This window comes from Marmota marmota, unplaced genomic scaffold, assembly GCF_001458135.2.
Source record: "Marmota marmota marmota unplaced genomic scaffold, marMar, whole genome shotgun sequence".
Taxonomy (NCBI): domain Eukaryota; kingdom Metazoa; phylum Chordata; class Mammalia; order Rodentia; family Sciuridae; genus Marmota; species Marmota marmota.
In genome coordinates this window covers 42,238,682-42,261,017 of record NW_026000082.1, presented here as the reverse complement: position 1 = coordinate 42,261,017, position 22,336 = coordinate 42,238,682, and the positions used below count along the sequence as shown (strand labels likewise).

At 58.9% G+C, this 22,336-nt stretch overlaps 1 protein-coding gene across 1 annotated transcript in view; it reads right to left on the bottom strand.

Annotated features, from left to right (window-relative positions):
- The window catches only part of Padi2 (peptidyl arginine deiminase 2), a 39,937-nt gene extending 21,725 nt beyond the window's left edge, over window positions 1–18,212 (bottom strand). Inside the window, 4 exon segments of the mRNA XM_015485640.2 lie at window positions 5,174–5,246; window positions 6,266–6,449; window positions 18,105–18,163; window positions 18,165–18,212. Of these exon segments, the coding sequence (XP_015341126.1) occupies window positions 5,174–5,246; window positions 6,266–6,449; window positions 18,105–18,163; window positions 18,165–18,197 (349 nt within the window). The 5' untranslated portion in view covers window positions 18,198–18,212.
- Between the last annotated feature and the right edge of the window lie 4,124 nt (window positions 18,213–22,336).

Sequence of the window (22,336 nt, the reverse complement as noted above, 5' to 3'; positions counted from 1 at the left end):
CCGCACTGCACCCGTCCGACTTGTCATAATTTGAAAATGTACCAGCTCAGGGTTCCCTGTCTTTCCCAGTCCATCTGGGTGGGTCTGTGTGTGCACACGTCCTCTCTAAGAACCCCTAGAAGTCTAGATTCCACCAACAAGGACCGAGGGGTTTCCTCTGGGTGAGAAACCATGTCTTCTTGATCTGAGGGTACCTGTGATAGGGGCTCCTGCTAGATGACCAGACAGGGTCCCTGCTTACCCTTCTTTCAGGGAAGGGACTTTTATCGTCCCTGGGCCCGCCATGGAGACAGGCTTTGTGGAGAATGTGGGGCAGTGGAAAGGTTTAGCATTAGACAGTGTTGGTTTGGACCCTGGTTCTCTGCTTGGGAGCTGTGTGACTGTGGGCAGATTAGACAACGTCTCTGAGCTCCAATTTCCTCAGTTTTAAAGCGGAGTCCTTTCCTGTAAAAATTAGCCGTTGCACTAATTGCAGTGATAGGCATTACTGACTTTTGAGCCAGATAATGAATTCTTTGGAGTTAAGAGACTGATGGGTGCTGCTGGGGTGGCATCAAGAGTGTCACCCAGAGTGAGACGCGCTGGTTTCAGGCCCCAGGGCTGCCCAAGGGGGCCCGCGCACACCCAGCATGACTTGGACTGAGGTAGGGGCTGGGTGGGACAAATGTGTTCCCGGTCAGTCCCCACGACAGCCAAGCCCTCTCCCTGGGTGGGGTGGGGGGTGAGGCGGTCCTGGCACAGGAGGGGCACAGATGTCACCTTTCCCTTCGTGGTCCAGCCCAACCAGGTCCGCGGATCACACCCAAGTCCTCCTTCTGCCCAGCCTCCTGCCCCTAAATGTGGCCGTCCTGAGGTGGACAGAGGCAAGAAGGCGGGGGCAGGGAGGTCCCTGGAAGAGGTACCCTACAGTGTCCTGCTCCCGGGGCCTCCTGGGAGGCTGCGAGGCCCACTTCTCCACTCCTGCCACTGTGGAGCCCGTGCCGCGGCTCAGGTACCTGGCTAGGCCCTGGTGACCGTGCACAGACCCGCTCTGAAGGAGCCTCCAGTCCTGGAGGGAGCTGTCACTGGACCCATTTTGCGGGAGAGCAAGCCAGGGCTCCAAGGAGCCGCCCACCAGGGAGCTGGCCCGGAGATCCTGGAGGGGGGAGCAAGGGCCCCGGGAGGGGGGGGGGGGCGCCTGCGCTGCCAAGGAGGCTGAGGTCAGGAGCAGGGCTGGTGCTGGAGGCCAGCTCCTTTCCCACCTGCGCCCACTGCAGACCGCTTTCCACGGCCTGCTCCCTGGGACCTGCCACCACCCGGCGTCCACACAGGGCACCCAGGCTTTCACCCAGGCACCCAGCAGGGACGCGACCTTGAAGCTCCTGGAGCGCAGCGGGGCTCCGGGTCTGTTTTCTGTGATCTCCATGGATCTAGGATGACCTCTGGCTGACCTCTGGCTGACCTCTGACTGACCTCCTACCTGGGCTGTTTCCAAAAGCCAAGGCCACCTTCAAAGACGCAAAGCTTGCTCCCCTGAAGGTGGAGACCAGAGAAAGAGGCGTTCGCCGGCCCTGCAGCCCTGGGGCCTGTGTCTCTAAGCTGCATGGAAGCTCTTTGTCCACCGAAGCAGCGCTTCTTAGGGAGCGATTAGGAAGCGCTCTGCGTGGCTTTGTTGCAGTATGAATTTGTTAACTTCTGAAGTTTTATCAATTTAGCCAGGCACAGTGACACACACCTGTAATCCTAGCCACTCGGGAGGCTGAGGCAGGAGGACTGCAAGCCTGAGGACAGCCTCAGCGACTTAGTGAGACCCTGCCTCACAACAAACAAACAAAAAAGAGCCGAGGACGTGGCTCAGTGGTAAAGCACCCTGGATCCGATCTCCAGCACCAAGAAACAAAACAAGAACACAAGCAAAGAAACCAAAAATTTTCAATGTGATATTTGTACCATATGCAAAAAAAAAAAAAAAAAATCAAACAAAACAGCACTAAATGGTTTCTGATCCAGCGCTTCCTTTCATCTTCCTGGTACAAAAATAAAACAATACCTCTATTTCCTGCTTTATTAAAGTGGGCCAGGCTTTGCGGCCTTCCTGTTATGAAATTCGGGCATTACACCACTGTCCCCTTATCACCTCCTCCCACCTCCCATGGTGCTTCCTGCTTCTCTTTGGGACCTGTGACCTGCCCCTACAGCCAACTGCAATGGCCTCTCTGCCCTTCACCCTCCCTCAGAGGTCCCCCAAGTTGTAAGCCATCCCCTGGGACTGCTCCCCTGCCAGGCTCCTCGGTGTCTGATGTAACCCAGTGTCAGGGGGCCGAGGCCTGCGGGGACAGTGATCGGGGCTGGCAGGACCTGCCCAGAGCGCTGCCCGCCCAGGGGGAGGAGGGGAGGACACCTGTTTCAGGGACTCCGGGCTCCAGACATTTCCCAGAGGCTCGGGCTCCTACCTCAGCTCCTCTGAATAGCTCCCAGGGGTCGGGTGGCGCCTGGGTGTGGGGCAGATTAACGGGAAATGTCACTAGGATTGGGTTCAAGGCCGTCTGCCCTGAGGATCAAGACGCTGGCCGCTGCCAGCCCCAGGGACAGTGGCAGGGTGTTGGCCTCCGGGGCTTGAGCAGCCTGGGATGCGGCGGGGAGCGAGGACGCCCTCCCCCACAGCCAACGCGGGCGCTGGTCAGGGGCCCGAGGAGCGACTGAGCTGGTGGCTACAGGTTCCCAAGGCCCATTCTGTGCGCTGCTCTCACCGCCAGGGCCTGGCAGCGGGCCCCCTCCTCAGGTTTTGCAATCAGCTCCAATCAGGGTCCTGAAGGTCCTCGGGCTAATTTCCACACTGTAGCTTGGAGAAAGTGAGGCCTAGAGGTGCGGGCTACTCACCACCGTCACACAGCGAGTTCTTGCAGGACTGGACTAAATTAGGGCCTGATTTGGCCAAGGGCACCATCTATCTGTTCCCAATTCCCTGGGAGGAGACTGCGGGACAGTAAGCTTCACCTTCCTCCAGGCAGAGTCCTGTGGCCACCCTGAGGAAGGGAGGCTCAGAGGGCATCCGCTGAGTACCTGCTCTGCGCCCTTGACCCTGGCACGGTCCCCTTGCACGTGCCACTCCGTGAATCCTTGGAAGCCCTGCACAAGAATGCCCAGTGCGTCCCATCTTGCAGATGAGGAAACTGAGGTTCGGGATGGTGGTGGCCTGAGGTCTCAGTGTGGTCTCGGGTGTTCCTGCCTCCCCGGCACTGGCCCTACTGATGGCTCCGGATGGGGGCTCAAGGGCCCCTGGGGTAGATGCTGGAGGAAGAGGAGGCCTGGGGTGGGGGATGCGGAGATCAGTGCTCCCAGGGGAAGCCAGTCTCCTTTCCTTCAGGGTCCCTGGTGCATCAGGAAGCACAAGTTCAGAGGGGCAAGCTTTCCTCTAGCTTGATTTGTGACTCTGTAAATGGCCTGGCCTTTTCTTGAGAGGACCTGTCACTTTTCATGGTGCCATGACAGTAAGAGCCGAAGGCAAGCTGTTATGTTAATGTCCTTTTTTTGGTCATGCATCAACGTGGTCAAGCTTCTCATGTTTCTTAGGGGCCCAGAGGGGGCATTTTATTGGCCCGTGGAACCTCGGAATCTGGATGTCACGGCAGTTAAATACACAAGTGTCCAGGGAACGCAGAAGCTCAGACCCTTGACGGCAGGAGGCCGTGGGGCTCCCTCTGAGCTTCTGTCTTCTGATGAAGGAGAAAAGCCCGTCCTCCCCCTGGTTTCCGTCTGTCTTCAGTCTGGCACAGGCAGCCCCAGGGATCACCTTCATCTGACAGGTCTCTGTCCTCAGGTGTCCCTGCCCCCGTGGGATTCGGTTTCCGAGGACAGTCATCCGAGACGGCCTGAGGCTGTGTGTATGTGGGGTGCGCTCACGTGCCAGGGCCCAGCGAACCAGGGCGTCTTTGGTTTCATCTCCCAGGGCCCCCTGAGATCATCCCCATCAAAGTCCTAGGCCCGGGCTGGCCACCCTTGGATGCAGAAAGAGGGACAGACTGACCACCCACCAGGCCCACTGGGGGTCGGCTGAGGAATGGGAAAGTGCGGCCCCGAGCCTGTTCCTGTGGCTGAGGGCACAGAGGAGGCTGGCGGGGCTGAGGGGGGAGCTTCCAAAACCCCCGGGAGGAGGATGTGACGGAACCCAAGTGACTTAGTCACATCAGCCACTTTCTAGGTGTGTGGCCCCAGGCAACCTTTTGTTGGTGTTTACAGCCTTGATTCTTTTCATCTGCAAAACAGGGACAAGACTAACTTCTGTCCCCGGAATCACCCTGAGGCTAGGTGGAGGGTGGGGCGCAGGTGGGGGCCCAGTGAGTGCCAACGGTGCACAAGATTTTGGATTTGATCCCCAGAACCGAAAAAAGGGAGAAAGGAGAGGAGGGGAATAGACTGCTCTCGTGGAGGTCGAGGGTCTAGAGCTGCAGCCCGACTCGCTGTTGAGGCGCCCACACAGTCTGGGTGCAGCGCGGCTGAGCGAGAGGAGGGAGCCATTATTGTTATTTTTAAAAAGCACCCAGCACATCGCTGGCGCTCGGTGTCTGAGTTCTTTTCCCCTGCCATGTGGCAGCTCTGTCCACGTTCAACCACATGGACAAAGTCACCTCTGGGAGGGCCTCAGGGTAACACCTCCATCCCAGCAGGTTCCAAAGGTCACCTCCCTGGGCCAGCGGAGCAGGCTCTACCTCCCTGGGAGGGAGCATCCTGGCACCCCGGGAGGGCAGGGTAGTGCAATGGAGAGAACCTGGGCTGGGGGAATCGTCCTGATTCAGAATCCACCTGCCACCTGGTTGCTGTGTGACTCTGAATGAGTTTTCTAACCTCTCTGGGCCTCACCATCCTGTGGATCAAATGAAGGACTTGGATCAGGTGAGCCGAGGACCCAAGGCCATAGCTCTGTGCCCCCAGGACTGGGCTTGAGGAGCACAAGGACAGTGGGAAGCTCTTTTTCGGGCTTGGCCCACAGAGCCCAGACAGGGGACCCCGACACGGGGTGAGTCCTGGCTGACCACGGCAGGCCGCCTCCCGCAGGCAGCCCGGCATCAGGACGGCAGGCGAGGGCTGTGAGGTGCCCTCCCCACGCCTGCAGCTACCAGAGCCCAGAGCAGAGGAGCAGGGTGGGGGCAGCCCTGGGGACAGCAGCCCCGAGACCGCGGCCTCGCTGACTCACCGATGGCCGTGAGGAAGAGCCCAGCCTGGTCGATGGGGGCGATCCCCTCCTCGTCATAGTAGTTGACGGTGACCTGGGGGTGGGGCACACGGGGTAGAGAGGAGGGCAGAGACCACAGGTCACAAGCAGGAAATCCCAGGGAGCCCCACCTCGGCCTCAGCCTGGCAAGTCCCCCCCAGCCTCCTCCAGGAAGCACTCCTGGGTTGTCCTCTCCTAGGTGATGGCACCAGACCAGGGACTCCCCTCTGAGTGCAGCCAGGATGCCACCTGCCCACCTGGGCACCCCACTACCTGTGGGGTCCCCACATCTGCCACATTGTGCCTCCAGCTCCCTCTAAGCTCCCGGGTGGTGGTGGGAGGGCAGCCTGAGGTGTTTTCTTTGGCGGATGCCCAGGGCCATCGTGGCCCCGGGTAGAGCTGGAAACGAGGGGACCCGAGCCGGCTCCCTGACTGCTCAGCACCCCACTTTATACACAGTGAGATCCAGGGCTCTGTGGTGCTGAGCATCGGAAGGGCCCATCACCCAGCAGCCCGGGCTCTACCCCCTGTGACACTGTCGTTCCAGGACCTAACAGGTGCTGCCCGATGCAACGGCCACCAGCCACGTGGCTGCCAAGCACTTGAAGCGTGACTAGTGTGGACTCGGGTGGGCGTAGGTTTGTTACAGGAAAAGGATATAAGACGTCTTGTTAATTGTTTAATATTCATGACTTGTCAAGATTTTTTTTGGTTTTTTTTTTTTGGTACTGGGGGTTGAACTCAGGGTGCTTGACCACTGAGCCAATCCCCAGCCCTTTTTTTTATTTAGAGACAGGGTCTTGCGGAGTTGCTGAGGCTGGCTTTGAACTCGAGATCCTCCTGCCTCAGCCTCCGGAGCTGCTGGGATGACAGGCGTGCGCCACCGCGCCTGGCTTCAAAATGGCATTTTGATAGGTGGGCTCAAGCAAAATCTACTCTCAATGTGGATTTCTTTTCTTGCCTTTTGGATGTGGCCTTCTGGGGGCTGACAAGGACATGTGTGGCTGCGTTCTGCGTCTCTGGGACAGGCGTGTCCGGCCTGCCCGCGGCACACGACCCCCGTCCCTCGCGTACCTTGTCGGCGCTGGCCTCGGTGCTGGCCTTGCTCATGGTGAGCCGCAGCGTGGTGCTGGGCGACAGGGCCCAGCGCTGCTTGCCGTTGGTGGCCACCTCCTCAGCCTCCCCGTCGCGGACGACCTCTACCCGCACGTCCTCCGAGTGCTTCAGGCTGAAAGTTTGGGCCCCGGCTGGGGCCGCGCTGTGGGAAGAGAAGACCGAGGGTCAGGGGGTGCCCTGGGCAGGTGTGACCAGGGCCGGCAGGAGCAGACTCCCGGAGGGCAGGTCTGCAAGGGCTCTCCTGGCTCCCATCTGGTGGACCTCAGAGGACCCAGCCTATGGCGATCACTCAGTCACGACAGGAACTTGCTAACACTGGGAGTAGCAGGGAGGGGCCTGGAGAATTCTTTTTCTTTTTTGGTGCTGAAAACCGTACTCAGGACCCGCAGCCTCAGGACTGAAGACCTTCTTTCCTTTTTGGTAGCAGGGATTGAACCCAGAGATGCCTCGCCACAGAGCCACATCCCCAGCCCTTTAACTTTTTAGTGAGATAGGATCTCACTAAGTTGCTTAGGGCCTCCCTAAGTTGCTGAAGCTGACCTTGAATTTATGATCCTCCTGCCCCGGCCTCCTGAGGTGATGGGATTACAGGCGTGGGCAGGTCCCGGGCTCCGAGGAAGACCTCAGTGCTGTGCTGTGCCTTGGGAGCACATGGTACCACAGGTGGACGAGGAGACCCGGACAGAGGGAGGAATTTGCTCCAAAGACAGACTTGGGCCTAGGACCCTGCCTCCCTGTCTCTGTCACCGGTTCTCACAGGGAGGGAGCCCAGAACCAGGGTCCTAAATGGGCAGGACGGGGTGGCTCTGCTGAAGGACCCTTGGCCGGGATTCTCCTCCTGCTGACTGACCATCATTTCCACTGAGGAGGAAATGCTCTTGGATTTCTTGAAAAGCCATCCAGACTTCAGGCAGGGCCAGCTGGTGTGGTCTGGCTGAGGGGACGAGTGTTTATGCCCCCACACCCCACACCCCAGGAGGCCACGCGAGGGTAAGGTCACACGCCGGCCAGGGAGCAAGGGAGGAGGCCCTGTATCTCACAGCCAGGCGGACTTCACACTCCTCCTCTCCGGAACTGTGAGAAGGGAGCTTGTTCGTGAGCTGCCCCCACAGCGGGGTCATGGCAGCTCGAGCTGATAAGACCCTGGCTTAAGGGAGGTAACGGGGGACAGGGAGCCGGCGGAAGGTGCGGTTTTGCTCAAACCAGCCCTTGATCTGAGGATTCCTAAAGGCCCAGGAGGGCTCAGAGGGTTCCGGGTGGGATTCACAGGGGGTTGTGACTGATGGGAGCAGGAGGCGCCTGCATCTGTCTTTGGGGACCTGTGCTCTGGGTGCCAGGGGTCTGTGACTCTGGCTGGGCCTCAGGCCGACAGGGGTGCTATTTGACCTTCAGACCCTCTTCCTTCTTAACACTGCAGACTTGTCGCTCCCACGCCTCCAGAGAGTCTGGCTGGCCTCACTGGGTGAGGTGAGGCAGCTGGCAGGGGCCGGGTGGGATGGGAGGCCCAGGTGGGCGCCTCTCGGAGTCCAGCGGCAGCCGCAGCTGCAGGCCTCAGACCACTGTGGACGCTCAGATCTGCAGAAGGGCTGGCCCGAGAGCGGGTGTTCTCACCTGTTTCCGGGGACCGTGGGTGCTGCTGCCCAGTGGTCAGAGCCCTGGGTGGCTGTGGCGGGAGCGAGAGCCTCTAACCCAGGCCAGGGTCTGGGGCTGGGGGTGTGGTGCTGTGGGGGCACTTGCCTGGCATGTGAAGCCTTGGACTCAGGCCACAGCAGAGCAGAAGCCCAACAAACCCGCAAAACACAGACCCCGGATGGCAGGAGCAGGCCACCGTGTGCAGGGGCTCCCGGCAAAGACCCTGGTCCTGGGCACTGAAGGCGCCAGCGGGCGAGGCTCAGGCAGCCCGTCCCCGGCGCGGGCAGAGGAGCTGCTTCTGGTCTCTCTGCTTCCTTCTAAAGTCCCGGCCTGCCAGGGGGACACTGGACGCACGGGAAGCTGGACGCCTGGTGGCTGTGGCCGGCTGCCGCCCACCAGCTTCCCTCATCAGGAGGGACCCAGAGTCTAGGCAAAGGCCCTGGACGGGGTGCATTTGCAGAAGCTCTGCGTTTGGGCCCAGTTTTGTCGCGGGCTTGCTGAGGGGGTCTTCATGTGTCCCTTGCCCTTCTGAGGGCCTGTCAGCCAGCCCACAAGACATGGACGATCGCCCCCCCTCCCCCTCCATGCCTCCACTCGCAGGGCTGGTGACACCTTTCCCTCCAGGTCCCCCCAGGTGGTGCCGAGGGAACCTGCCCTCCTCTGGTCACAGGCTTCCCCTGGGGGGGGGCAGGGGCCAGGCTCCTCCAGCCTCATCCTTCAGAGCCCAGCCCAGCTGGGCGCAGTGGCTGGTCCTCAGCAGGCTAAGGCGAGCCTCTCCCCGGGAGGCGGGGACCTCTGAAGGCCTTAGAGGAACCGAGGCTGATGTGTTTATGACACAGTCTCTTTTTACGGCACCTGAGAAAGCCATCTATGGGATGCTATGACATCTCCATTTTAAATAAAGCTATTAAGAAAGTGTGAGCCAGTTAAAAGAAAATACAGAGCCAACAGTGCCACCGATGGTGTATGGTTTTGGCAAAAAGTCGCGGGTCTGGGACACCTCCCTCCAGCAGATCCCAGCTTTGCGAATCAGCTTGCTGGTTGGCCCAGGGCAAGTGGCTTTCCCTCTCTGTGTCACTGCATGTTAAGTGGGAGGAGGGAACCAGAGTCAGAGGTGCAGAACTGGCCAAGAGCGGGGGAGGGAGGTCCTGGGGAGTGGGGGGCGGCCTCTGCTGAACCCCTGCCCCTGCTTTGCCCATCTGCACACAATTTTATTTAGAAAGTGAGCTTCACAAGTTCCCAGAGGGGATGGCCTCTTAGGACCCTGCCTTAGTGACTGGAATGATGCTTCCTGCCGCCTTTATTCTTCTGGGCCAGTGAGAAACCGGAGGAGGCCCCAGAGGGTCCAGAGGAGGAGGCCCAGAGGGTCCGGAGGGTTAACACCCGGCTCACATCAGAGCCCGGAGCCCCACCCTCCCCCCCACTCAGCACCAGTCATGCTGGGAGCTGAGCAAACAGCTATTCTTGGAGCAGCCCTGGCAGAAGTGACAAAGGCGTCTTTGTCCCCCTGTGGATCCTGTTGGCTGCTTCCCTCTCCAGGAAGATCCTCTTAGAACCCCCTGCAGAAACCCGAGACCCGGGAGCCAGGGGCTGTGGACAGCTCCAGGGTCCCCCCCCCCAGGCTGCAGGGAGGGGCTCAGGATGGGGGCAAAGAAAAGAGTGAGGCAGGGAGTGACTGGGACGTCCCTTTTGCTTACTGCAGAGACCTGAGAGTGAGCGGGAGGACGGGCGGGAGGACGGGTGCTGGTCCCTGGAGCCGGCCTGCATTGTCCCAGCACCTGGGATGGCCGTGCTCAGCATGTGCTTTGGGAGAAAATGAATGAAAGAACCCAACCTTCTTGGCAGGCCAGGCGCTGTTTAAACAGAGCTCAGGACTGTGCCGTGCCCACCTCGCTCCGCAGCCTGGTGCTCAGTGGGTGGCATCCAGCCCCCACGCCTCAACTTGACTCTCCAGACTCGTTTTCTGCAATCCCACCCCCCCATTCCCGTCATCGTCCCATCTCACGGTGCCGTTCCTTCTACCCCAAATGCCCTGCCCTGGCTTCTGCCTGGCAAATGTCCCTCTCTCCTTGAAGACCCAGCTCAATCCATCGTGCCCCTGTGTATTTTCCCCTGGGCAGCTGGCTCCTTGAAAGGAGGAGACTATTTTGTCTCGGCACCTGGCCTGGACCAGGCACACGGTGCATCTGTGTCTGCCACAGGAGGGGCTGGGGTAGGGGGCTTGCGCCCATGGCCACTCGTTTACTTAACACGAATTTATTGAACACTTACTATGTGCCAGGCACAGCTCTAGGTGCCGGGGTAGACGTGTTGACAAAGACAACATGTCCTTCCCATTCCAGTGGATGAGAAAGACTCTCGGTAGATCACACAATCAGCAGGGGTGTCATGAGGTCTGGGGCCCAAGGAGGGGTTCCCTGAAGAAGTGGCGTTTGAGCTAGGGTCTAAACTTCCTATTCTAAAGAATTTGCCCGTGAACTTCACCTGTGGGAACTGTTTAAAGACGGAGGCTGGGCCCACCGCCCGCGTTTCTGATTCATCAGCTCTGGCAAGGGGCCCGAGAACTACATTTCCAATAAGCTTGCTAGTGGTTTCCAAGCCAGGCGGACAGCTTGGGCGATGGCCCGAGGCCGATGCTGGCCTGGCGTGTTCGAGAAACGGCAAGAAGGTGAGCAGGAATGCATTTGTGAGCAAGGTGGGGGGCGCGTGGAGGGAGAATCCTAGACAGTGAGGGAGGGTTGGGGAATTGGGGGGGCAGGTGACACAGAAATGGGTCTGGAGAGTCAAGTTGAGGCCCAGTGGCCAAAGGCCCCTGGAGTCCAGGGGAGTCACTGGAAGGTCCTGATCATTTGGGCACCATAGGTGCTCACCAGGAACAGGACAGGGTGGGCTTCAGAAGAGCAATGGTGGAAGTGGAGGAACAGTGGGCAGGTGATTGCCATGGCCACCCGGGCGAGGGATGAGGTTGGCATGGGACCAGATGGTGACCCTGGAAATGGAAAGACATGGCCAAGAGGCTGGTGTCAAGCAAAAGGACATCTGCCTAGCCCCTCAAGTGCTGTGTGGCCTCTGGGGAGCTACCCAGCCTCTCTGGTCTTCATTCAGTCCGTGGGGCAGGTCACCGGCTTGGCCTTGCAGTGCTGGGGAGGCTCACTCAGTCCCAGACTTGACGGCACGACATGCCTGCTCCTAGCTGGCACCGGGCAACCGCCGCTTGTCCATCTGGCCTGGGCCTCGTTAACACCAGCCGGGGCTCATCCCCAGAGTGACCCCAGCTCCTGGCAGCCTCAGCCTCCCTCCTTATTAGGCACTGGTGCCTCTAGCTGCCTGGGGCCTCTCCTTGGTGATGACGCAATCTCCTCCACGGTTCCTCCGTTCCTCAGAAGCCTTCCAGGCTCCCTGCTACCTACAGACCAAAGTTCAACACCTGAGCCACGCCTTCAGCCCTGGTTCAAGTTCATCAACCTTCTAGTCTTATGTTCCGGCTCAGTTTCCCACCAGGTACGTTTGCTCGCATGGAGCAGGTCCTCGGGCTCACTCAGGACCCGTCCATCCTTCGATACCCAGCTGAGCTGTCACCGGGACCAGGAGGCCTTCCCTGATGCCACCAGCCAGGATTCACCTCTCCTTTCCTGTGCTTCAAACAACAGCAACATGTGTTCAGCGACCTCCCCACGAGGGTTAGAAAGCCTTTGAGAGCAGGAGCCACATCTTATCATGATTTGTTTTAATATCAATAAGCCCAAAACTAAGGCATGATAGCTACGTACTGAGTATCTATTATGTCCCAGGCACTGGACCAATCCCTGGTACGGTCCATCCTTTGGGTAACCCCATGAGACCTGTACCAAGGCCACCCCGTTTTACATATGAGCACATGGAGGCCCATGGGGACAAGCACTTGCTCCCAATAAATCCCAGGGACAGTAATGGCAGCGTGTGAGGTGAACTGCAGTCCCCCGGGATCCAGGTCTGGCTGCTCCCTCCTGCAGAGAACCCCCAGGTGAGAGGCCCCAGGTGGAGGGCAGCGGGGGCGGGGTCGTACCTGGCTCAGGACCATGAGAGGTCTTAGGAACCGCTAGAGCCCCCTGCTTACTAGGTAGGTGGGGGTCAGAGACACAGAGCTGGGACACCCAGGCGTCTCCCTGTCCCAGGATCTTAGGTGAATGACTGAGAAGGAAGGTCAGGCCCCTCAAAGCCCCCGGACACAGGATCTGGCATGGCTGGGTGGAAGAGGGTGGTTTCCCAAAACTGTTCTCCCCTCAAATTTAATTTAGGTGTGGCTGGCTGGTGGGGGGGGAGGCCCTGCACCCTGACCTCACCCCAACTCAGGGCCTTGTGGTCAGCAGGGAGAGCGCTCAGGGCCCCCAGCTCTGCGGGAGGCGGTCGGCTTGCAGACAGGACGGCAGGCTCTCCCACCCGGGCGCTGGCCTGAAACTGGAGCCGAAGCACCTCCTGGCAGGGCCTCCCGGGTAGGGTTGATGGCTCTGGGTGTTGTTCTAATTTATGGGGCCACCTGACCTGGCCTGGTTCCTCCCTCCGTCATTCTCTCAGGAGCAAGCGCTGCTCCGGCCAAGCTCGGCCACATGCCCTTGACCTTCCCCAGGCCCACACCGTCGTGTACGTCCCTGGAGATGGTGGGTGGGGAGCTCAGCCCCACGACAGGCTGGTCCACGGGCACTGATGGCCGCATCCGGCCATTCATCTCCTCAACCCAGAGCACTTCACTGGAGAAGATGAGCAAGGGGAGGCGTCCGGGGGAGACCTGGGCCCTGCCGCCACCACAGGCCAGCTGGTCATCCTGGACAGGCACGGCTGACTTTCCCCAGATGCAAAAGCAGGAGGCCGTAACTGTTCCTATCTCATGAAGTTGGGAGATTTAAACACGTGTTTTTTTTCATTACTACCAAGAGAACCCCGGGGCCTCGCACAGGCCGGGCAAGATGCTGCTGAGCGGCACTGACCCTAAAGGCACGTAAATTAAAATGCACAGAGATAACTGTACAAGGTGTTAAGAGGGCTCCTAAGTGCATAGTAATTGTTCAATAAATACGAGTTAGTAATAGTAAGTAAAAAGTAAGATTTACAAAGAAGCAAAAGAAGACTATGAGGTAAAGAATAGCTAGGACTCGGGGCATGATGACACGGGGTAGTCCATGAAGGCTGCGTGGAGGAGCTGCTTGGCTAAGCCTGGACAGACGAATGTCAGGCTTGGAGAAGTTCAGGGGATAGTGTTCCAGGAAGCAGGAACAGCAGGTGCAAAGGCCCTGAGGTGGGAATGAGCTTGGAGAACTCAGGCCTAACAGCACTCACAAAGCCAGTGGGGCCAGAATGGAAGAGGTGCCTGGATTAGGTGGAGGTGGCATTGGTGAGGCAGGGCTTGGCATACTGGGCAGGGGAGCCCATGGCACCCCATGCCTTTGTTGCTGCTACTGAATTTCCGATCCTACCCTTAGAGCTAATGATCATTTTTTTGGGGGGGGGGAGATGGGGATGAGCCCCGGGCCCGACGTGGGCTAGGCAAGACCCTGCCACGGAGCCATGTCCCCAGCCCTTTTGTTGTTACTTTGAGACAGGGTCTTGCTAAGTTGCCCAGGCTGCCATCTTCCTGCCTCAGCCTCCTGAGTCTCTGCGGTTACAGGTGCGGGCCACCAACTCAGCCTAATGACACTTTAAAAATAAGGCCCCAGCACTCACAGGAACCAAGAGACAGACGCAGAGGAGGGAGTCGGGAGGAATTTCAGTGCTGCGGGCTCTTCCCCAGGGCAGGATGCGTGTCCGTCTGTCCCCCGTTTGCCCAGCCCTGCCCAGGATCCTGCCCTGGCACCTCTGCCTGTCTTCTGCCAGACAGAGATGGGCGCTCTGCCCTACTGAGGGGGAGCGGCCGGGCGGCCCTGCCTTGGGGAAATGAGGAAGGGGAGGGGACCTTCCCCCTGCCCCCCACAGGCTCCTCCTGAGGCTGGCTGCTGCAGGGGCAGGGGACAATTGTTAATGCTTATCTTTGTCCTGAAGCTCCCGCTGGCCTCTCCCCAGCAGAGGGGGGAGGGGACACCTGCTTTATCAGCAGTCCTGATCTCTTCAGATCAAAAACCCAAGGAAGGGACAGGAGAAGCCAAGGCCTGGTCAGTGGGTCAACTGGAGGACACGCAGAGTGTGACCGCCCTGCTACTGTCCCCCAAGGCTGCCTGACTCCCGGGTGTCCACATCTCCAGTGCCCACAGAGGTGGGTTGTGCCCCTCTCCAACTTCGAAGCCCCATCAGATGGACCCCAGCCAGCCCCAGGGACCGTGGCGGAGACTGGGCAAGGGCACTTGTGCTAGATCTAAGATGAGCCCACTAGCAATAGCACAGGGAAACAGCGAATAACGACTACAAGGTACGTTCTCCACAAAAAAGTCCTACCTCCTTTTTTTTTTGTGCCTCTACTGGTAGCTTGCTGGAGATTAGCAGTCAGAATGTGGCTGTGGCCAGGTGTGGTGGCACATGCCTATAATCCCAGACACGGGAGGCTGAGAGGCAGGAGGATTGTAAGTTTGAGGCCAGCCTCAGCAAATGAATGAGACCCTGTCTCAAAAAATGAAAAGGGTTGGGGATGTAGCTCAGTGGTAGAGCACCCCTGGGTTCAATTCCTAGTACTAAAAAATATAAAATAAAAATAATAAAGTGGCTGGGTCAGGGCAAATACTCCTGAAGGGAGAGGAGAGGTGGCCCAGAGCACGCCTTCCCATGGTGGCCTATGCAGCAAAGTGGCCGCCGGTCCACCCCATGACCAGGTTTACAGCCTCTACTGGGCCAAAAGGCCCCTCCTTGGGTTTTCTGATTGACACTCAGGTGGGTGAACGGAAGCTTAGAAAGGGAAGGCAGTTCAAGGTCACGCCCCAGTGGACAGGCGTCCCCGAGGAGGGGTGGGGGCTAATGCTGACCAGCGGGCAGCTCCTGCCAGGACCACAGGGCTGTTGAGGAAGGGGAGGGAAGAGGCTGCTTCTCTGAGGCCGGAAAGGGAGTCCAGAGGCCATGGAAAGGGGCTGCCGAGGCCCGGTCGGGAAGCCGCTCCTACCTAACTGGCCTGGGGTCCACCAGGTTTGCAGCTTGAGGTCTACCTGGAGGCCCTGGGGGCTTGGGCCAGCACCCGGGTTTGGCTGGGGAGGACTTGGTGGGAAGCAGAGGCCCAACGCAGTGGGCAAAGTCTCTGGGGTGGGGTGGGGGGGCTCAGGGCCAGGAGGAAGGTGGAGGCCACACAGTTGACGGGGTCATCTGGTTCCACCTGCTGGTTACGTCAGCGTCACACAGGATGGAGGGGAGGACAAGAGCGTGCGTCTGAGTCAGACAGACATGGACCTGAGTCCTATGTGTCACCGGGCAAATGACTTTGTCTCTCTGAGCTTCACTGTCCTCATCTACAAAATGGGACGATCAAAGGACAACCTGCGAGACCCCGGGGGGTTGAGAGAGATGGCCAGTTGGTTCCTTAGCACAGGGTCTCCTGTCACCGCAGGCATCAGACACCACAGCAGGGTGACAGTCCAGCCTTAGGAGCCACAGAGGCTCCCTCCAGCTAGACTGGGACTCCGGCTGGCAGTGATTCTGTCCCCTGCCAGGGGATGGCTGGCCTTCATTGGGGACACTTTGGGTGTCACAATTAGGAGACTGCTATTGGCCTCTGGTGAGTACAGGCCAGGGATGTCACTAAATGTCCTACCATGTGCAGGGCAGCCCCCTGGACAGAGGCTTATTCAGCCCTACAGGGCTGAGATGGAGATATGCTGCTCCCGAGGAGTGCTGTCCAGGGCAGTGGCCACCCGGACACGTGGCTGCTGAGCGCTCACAACGCGACGGGTCCACACTGAGAAGTGCCATCAGTAACACCCCCACTGTACTTCAAAAAAAGCACGAAAGGACGTAAAGTATCTCATTAGCGACCTTTATATGGAGGACAGACGCGTCAAAATGATGATATTTGGTTATACTGGATTAAGTAAAAACTAATTGCGCCTGCTTGTTATGACCCTCAGAGACCCCAGGCCACCTCTGAGACCTACACAAGGGACAACAGAGGCCCAGGCCCAGGCAAGGCAGAAGCCGGGGCTGAGGCCAGGGCAGGAGGAGTGGAGAGGAGCCCCAGGGCTTGATGGTATCGGCATGGCCCCTGTGGCCTGCGCCCCGTTTCTTGTGGACGGTGCTGGTCTAGATTGCTCGGCCTCTCTTGGTGGCGGGGGAACCCCGAGGGCAGCTGGGGGGTGTAGATCTTTGTGGCTGTGGCTGGTGTCTTGAGGAAGGACAAAGACTATTGTCATACCCCTGTCCCCTGCCAGAGGGAGAGTGAGTTGGCACCTGCTCCACTCCTGGCCTCGCCCAGGCTGGGCCTCGCTCTGCCAGGACAAACGAGGGCAGGGGGCCCTGCTCTGCTCCCCAGCCCCCACTGGAGGCACCAAGCCAGCCTTTCAGGCAGCACCCAAGAGCCCCAGCAAACAAACAGGCGGGTATGGTGACAGCTGAGGCTTAGAGACCTGAGCACCCTGGCTCCCAGCCCATTCCCTGGCCGTGCCCAGTGCTGAGCTGGGGGTGGAGAAAGGCCCCGGTCACTGGTATCCGGACCACACTCCACTCTGTGTTATGACCCTCAGGGACCCCAGGCCACCTCTGAGACCTACACAAGGGACAACAGAGGCCCAGGCCCAGGCAAGGCAGAAGCCGGGGCTGAGGCCAGGGCAGGAGGAGTGGACAGGAGCCCCGGGGCTTGATGGCATCGGCATGGCCAGTGCCTGCCGTGGAGATGGCAGGAGACTGGCTGAGCAGGTGGGCAGGGCTCCTGGGGCCAGAGGAGCTGAGGGACAGAATGGGCTGGGAAGGTGTATGGGAGACACACAGGTGGGTTATTATTATTATTATTTTTGGTACCAAGGATTGAACCAGGGGTGATTTACCACGGAGCCACACCCCCAGCCCTTCTTATTTTTTATTTTGAGACAGGGTCTTGCCAAGTTGCCTAGGGTCTGGCTAAGTTGCTGAGGCTAGATTTGAACTCGCAATCCTCCTGCCTCAGCCTCCCTAGCTGCTGGGACTATAGACATGAGCCACTGCCCCTGCAGAGGTGGGTTTTGCCTGGGAGAAGCAGGGTGCTTCAGATATCAGAATGATTTGGAAGCAATGACACAGAGACTAGGGGACCCACTGGGTCATCAGCACAGGGTCCCACCTCCGGGTCCTGCATGTGGGTTCTTCCCAGAACAACACGGAATCCCACCTGCCTTGGGAAACATTTCAGATTCTTGGAACAGAGAGCTGCAGACGAAACCCAGCATGATCCTGCAGGGGCTTGCCCCACAGTCCCCAGGCCCCATCCTGCACACCGGGGAACGTGAAACACCAGCCTTGGCCATTTTCGTGGAACTGTGGGTAATGGTAGGGTGCTACCATACAATCCTGCTGTCTCAGAAATCCTTCACCAAGCTTGTGGACAGAGAGATGGGGAGGGAACAGGATCCCGAATCTGGGGTGCTTTCTGCAGACCCCACCTCTGCACCCTGCATCCCAGGCATTGGGCAGGTGGAATGTGGTCCCTCCCTGAACTCCAGGTGAAATCGGGCAGGGCATTTGGTGACATGAACATCAAGGCCAGTACTTGGGGGACAGGCAACCACCGGCAGCCCCTAGAGGGTGAAATCAGAGCCTAAACAACCCCCAGAGCCATATTCCTCCCCAAGGAAGCTCCCCTCTGGTCCTGCCCCACTCCCCTCTGGTCCTGCCCCACCCCAGCGGACATCAGGAGGTTCTGCTGAGTTGGGAGTGGAAAGTGGGAAGCAGGCTGTGAATCAGGAGGGGCTGAGCGGAAGTGAAAGGGGAGTGGGTGGTGGAGAAGCTGGGGACTGCTGAGGTCCTGGGGAGAGGGGAGGATGAGGGCCAGACCGTGGGGACAGCGGGACGACGGAGAGGAGCTGAGGCTGGAGCAGGGTGTCTGGGAGGGCCTCGGCTTAGGATTGCAGCTCCGTGGACAAAGTTTGGCCGTGGGCAGGTTTCGGGGTGAGGTTCTTAGGATGTCTGGGGGCTTCATACTGCGGGACGGGGCGGGGGTCAGGCTGTCCACGTCCCAGAGTCCGGGGGGGGTGTCTCCGCGGTGATCGGAGAGGGTCTCGGAGGGGGGTCTCGGGCCGGCGCGGGCGCTCACCTGTAGACATCGGTCCAGAGCTGCGTGCCCAGCACGCACACCGCCTCCACGCGGCTCCCCGTACTGCAGCCGCACGGTCCGTTCGCGCAGCATCTTCCCCGCCCGCAGTGTCCCGCCTGGTCCCGGCGCGCGCGTACTCCCGGGCCTCCCCGAGCACCTGTCGCAGGTGAGCCCAGCTGCAGCAGCCGCCGGCCGCCGTGGTCCCGCGGGCCGCCTTATTCTGCCGCCGGGGGCGGGGCGTGGGCGGGGCGGCCTGCCGGGCTCCTCGGGCAGTGGACCGACGGCCCGTTCGTCAAGCGTGGCCCCGCCCTCCGCAGCTCGCCCCGCCCTCGCCGTGGTCCAGGTTGCCAATTTCTTTCTTTCTAAGTTTGGGTTGGGCATTTTTTTTCATTCTTCAAGCCTTCTCTTCCCTCCAGGACCCCGTCCCCCAACCTCGCGGGGCAGAAAAGGCAAACGTGGAGCTGTCAAGGGACAGGGCAGGAGCTGGCGCGAGCACAGAGGCTGGGACCCGGGCCGGATGACTGCGCCCTCTTAAAGGAGTCTTTTGCAAACTCTGGAGGAGGGGAGGGAGCCGTGCGACCCGACCGCCCCGCCCCCACCAGATCCACGTTGCTATAGGGAGCTGGGTGGGAGTGGAGGACCGGCAGCTGGCAGGGACCGGATGCCAAGCCAGGGCATCAGTGGGCGAGAGCTTGGAACAGCGAGGACTGCAATGGATCATTCGGTCAATTAGCTGCCCTGACTGTCCCTGGCGCCCCTGGCGAGGAGGCTGAGCTGCGGAGGGGAATGAAGACCCTGGCTGGGGGAGCGTGAGAGGGCTGCAGAAGAGGGGATTGATCTGACAGGTGTTTATGGACTGAGATTTGGGTGGCACCTGGTGACTGAGAGAATGTGCCAGTGGAGAGACAGGGAGGGGGCAAGGATTACGGCCGGGGCTCTGTCCTGGGCCACAGAACGAAGGGATGGCATTGTAGAGGTCAGTCTGTGTCCTTGGAGGCTGAAGTGCAGGGTGACCGTCTAGTGGGGGACTGAAACAGCCCTGTCCCATCCCTGGCACTTTCCCCTGACCAAAGCCAGGGGCTGCAGTGTGTGAGCGAGTGGTCTTCCTGGGGCAAGGGCAGGAACTGGAGGCCAGAGGCCCTGAGAGGGAGGAGGTGGGCTGGAGGGGACTGTATTTGGGAGGGAGGTGGGGGCATGGGAGTCCCAGGAAGGGGTGTGCCTGGACAAGGGGCAAGTGCTCAGAAGCACCCCCAGTAAGGTATACTCGGCCCTGTGATCCCAACTGTCCCCCCAAAGGAGGCTCAAATTAGGCAGTGGTGAAGAATCCATCTCCTGGGCAGCTGGGCCTCGGGAGGAATGTGGGTGGGGGAAGGGAGGGCTTAAGTCCTGGCCAGGGGTCCTTCACTCCCAAAGGGATAACAGCAGACGCTAGGGAGACGCCAGGAACTTCTGATTGGCCCCTGGTGGCCCCTGAGTGCATCCTCCAACCAGGAGGCAGGTTGTGGGTGACACCTGCCCAAGTGGGAAAAAAGCGGACTTCCAGGTCTTGGGTCTGGGCACCCCTCTGCAGGGAGATCCTGTTGAGCCCTTCCTGTGTGTGGCAGATACTGAACATTCCCGTCATTGAACCCTCAGGGAAACTGAGGCCCAGACTTGGAGGAGGACATTGCGTTCTCCCCACTGAGTGAGGCCCAGACAGGTCACAGCAGGATCAGGGGTGATAACATGATGCAAGAGGCCATGGTGAGCCACGGAGCAGAAACAACAGTGGGTGCTCATTGCGTCATTTCTGGGGGCCGAGCTGTTCCCAGTGGCACCTTTCATGTTTTAGAACAGAGCATCACACCCGGCAGTGACCCTGCACTTTGCAAGAAGAAACAGATGCAGAAAGAGCCAAGAATCACGCTGGGTCACTCGGCTCCTGAGAGTGGGCAGAGCAGGATGGGAACTTGAGGCCAGGGGACCGCAGACAGCAAGGCGGGAGAAGACAGAGGTTCTCTTCCCAGTCTGGCTCTGTGTAGCCTCCGGCTATTCGCCCTTCTATTCAGAGCCCCATTTTCCCATCTGTGTAGAACTCTGGGCCTGAGGCAGGATGGTGCTAAATGAGATGCTAATATACAGAAAACACAAGAGTCCAGCAGGAGGCGAGTGCTCAGAAATGAGCCCCCTCCCCTTAAACAATCCAGCCCCCTCTGGCCACCCACAGGCAGGGTTCCTGCCCTGGCTCTGGCTTACCCCGTTGGGCCAGCGCCTGGTTGATGGGTCAGGAGTTTCCTGGTGCCCAAGGGTTTAAAATAGCTGAAGTGGTCACAGCTGTCGTGGATCCAGGGCCGGAGGTCCCAGGCCTCAGGGCCGCTCCCACTCTCCCCGGGGGTCCGGAAAAGCCTCCAGGCATCTCACGGTGCCTTTTGTGAGTGCCAGCAAAGGGGACTTATCCGAGGCCAGTGCCTGGCCCTGGCGGACTCCTACCTCTCCCAACTCATGCCCTGGCTGAGCGCGAGGCCGGAGCGCCTGGGCGGGGAGGGGCTGTTCTGCACCGTTTCCTGCTCTGATCCTTTACTGGGGGTCTGTCTGTGCCAGGCCTGGGGGAGCCTGGCCAGAGGTGACTCAAACATGCATGGGCCTGCTTGAGGAGCCCGACAGCTCACCAAGTTGTTGTATGTACAAGAATTTAAAAAGGAAGAAATACGTGATACCTTGCCATTGCAGAAAAATTTTTAAAACATTATGATCACCCAGGACTTGGTCCCAGAGGACATCACTGTGAACGCGTGTGAGTGTGATCTTGCTTGCCTGGGGATGGTGAGATTCTGCTAGTGACCACACTTGCTGAGCCCTGAGGCTGTGCCAGGAGCTATTCTGACAGTTTCCCATCTCAGCCATTTAATCATGAGGGGGACACTATCATTATCCCCAATTTGTACCGAGGCGCCTGGCAGAGAGGACCGAAGCCTTTGGACTTAGAAGACCTGGGGTCAGGTCTGACTCTGCCCCTCACTAGCTGGAGATCTCTCTGGACCTCTGTTTCTTCCTCTGCAAGGAAGATGCTGGCAGTACCCAGCCTCCATGATTATAGAAAATAATATGATGCACTGTTCCCACTCCGCACATCAGGGTCTGGCACAGAGCCAGGTCTCAATGGCTGGTGGTTATTTTCTGTGCACATAGACAGTTATTTCAAGCTTTTGAAAAAGGGGCTTCTGACTGTCCGTGTTATTTTGTAAATTGCTCCGAAGACTCTGCAACGTGAGCGGTAGCCTCCCTGAGGCTGGGGTACACAGAGCCTTGTAAGTTGTGCAAAAGGCTTTTAGGCTTTATCTTAAGGTCACAGGAGGCCACAGGAGGACTCTGGAATTTGGCAATGGCATAATGTGGCTTTAGGAAAGTCACTCTGGTTGCTGATTGCACCACAGGGACCCGTAGGTCTAGCCTCCTTAGCGGCAGGCACCCCATGCTGGGCAGTTACTGGCTCCCCTTTCCTCTGGAACAGCCGACCCTCTGGTCCCACCCCTTGGGGAGGGTCTCTGGTCGGTGAAGGAGGCAGAGGAGGGGAGACACTGCAGGGGGGCATTAATTCCTCTTGGGCCCACCTTCTACCCTGCAGGGTACCTCACCTAGAGGGAGGAGGGGGCTGGGTGTCACCTTGTTCTCACACCACAGTGTGCCAGTTCTGTGCTCCTCAAGGGTCATCCTCTACCTGGGGTGGGGGGTCCTGTCTGTCTGTCTGTCTATTTATCTCTCTGGAGTGCAAGAGAGAGGGTTTTATTTCCATTAATTGGCTCAGAAGATCGTGGGATTGGCAAGTCTGCAGTTTGTACAGCAGCTGGGGAGGCTGGCTGGAAACCAGGTAGAGAGGACGTGGTAGTCTTGGGTCTGAGATCCAAAGGCTGGAAACCCAGGCAGCTTCTGGGTTGGGTTCTTGAGGCCGAATTGCTTCTTAGGGAGACCTCAGTCCTTGCTCTTTAGACCTTTAACAGATTAGATGAGGCCCACCCACACTTTTGGAGGGCAATCTGCTTTACTCAAAGTCTATTAATTAATGTTAATCACATCTAAAAAATTAATTAATAAAGTCTATTAATTAATGTTAATCACATCTAAAAATAGTAGTGACATCTAGATGAGTGTTTAACTAGGTGACTGGGCACCATAGCTTAGCCAAATTCACACACAAAATTAACGATCGGTGGGCTGAACCGTAGCCTAAGGCTTGGGTTACTATTTAAGAAGAG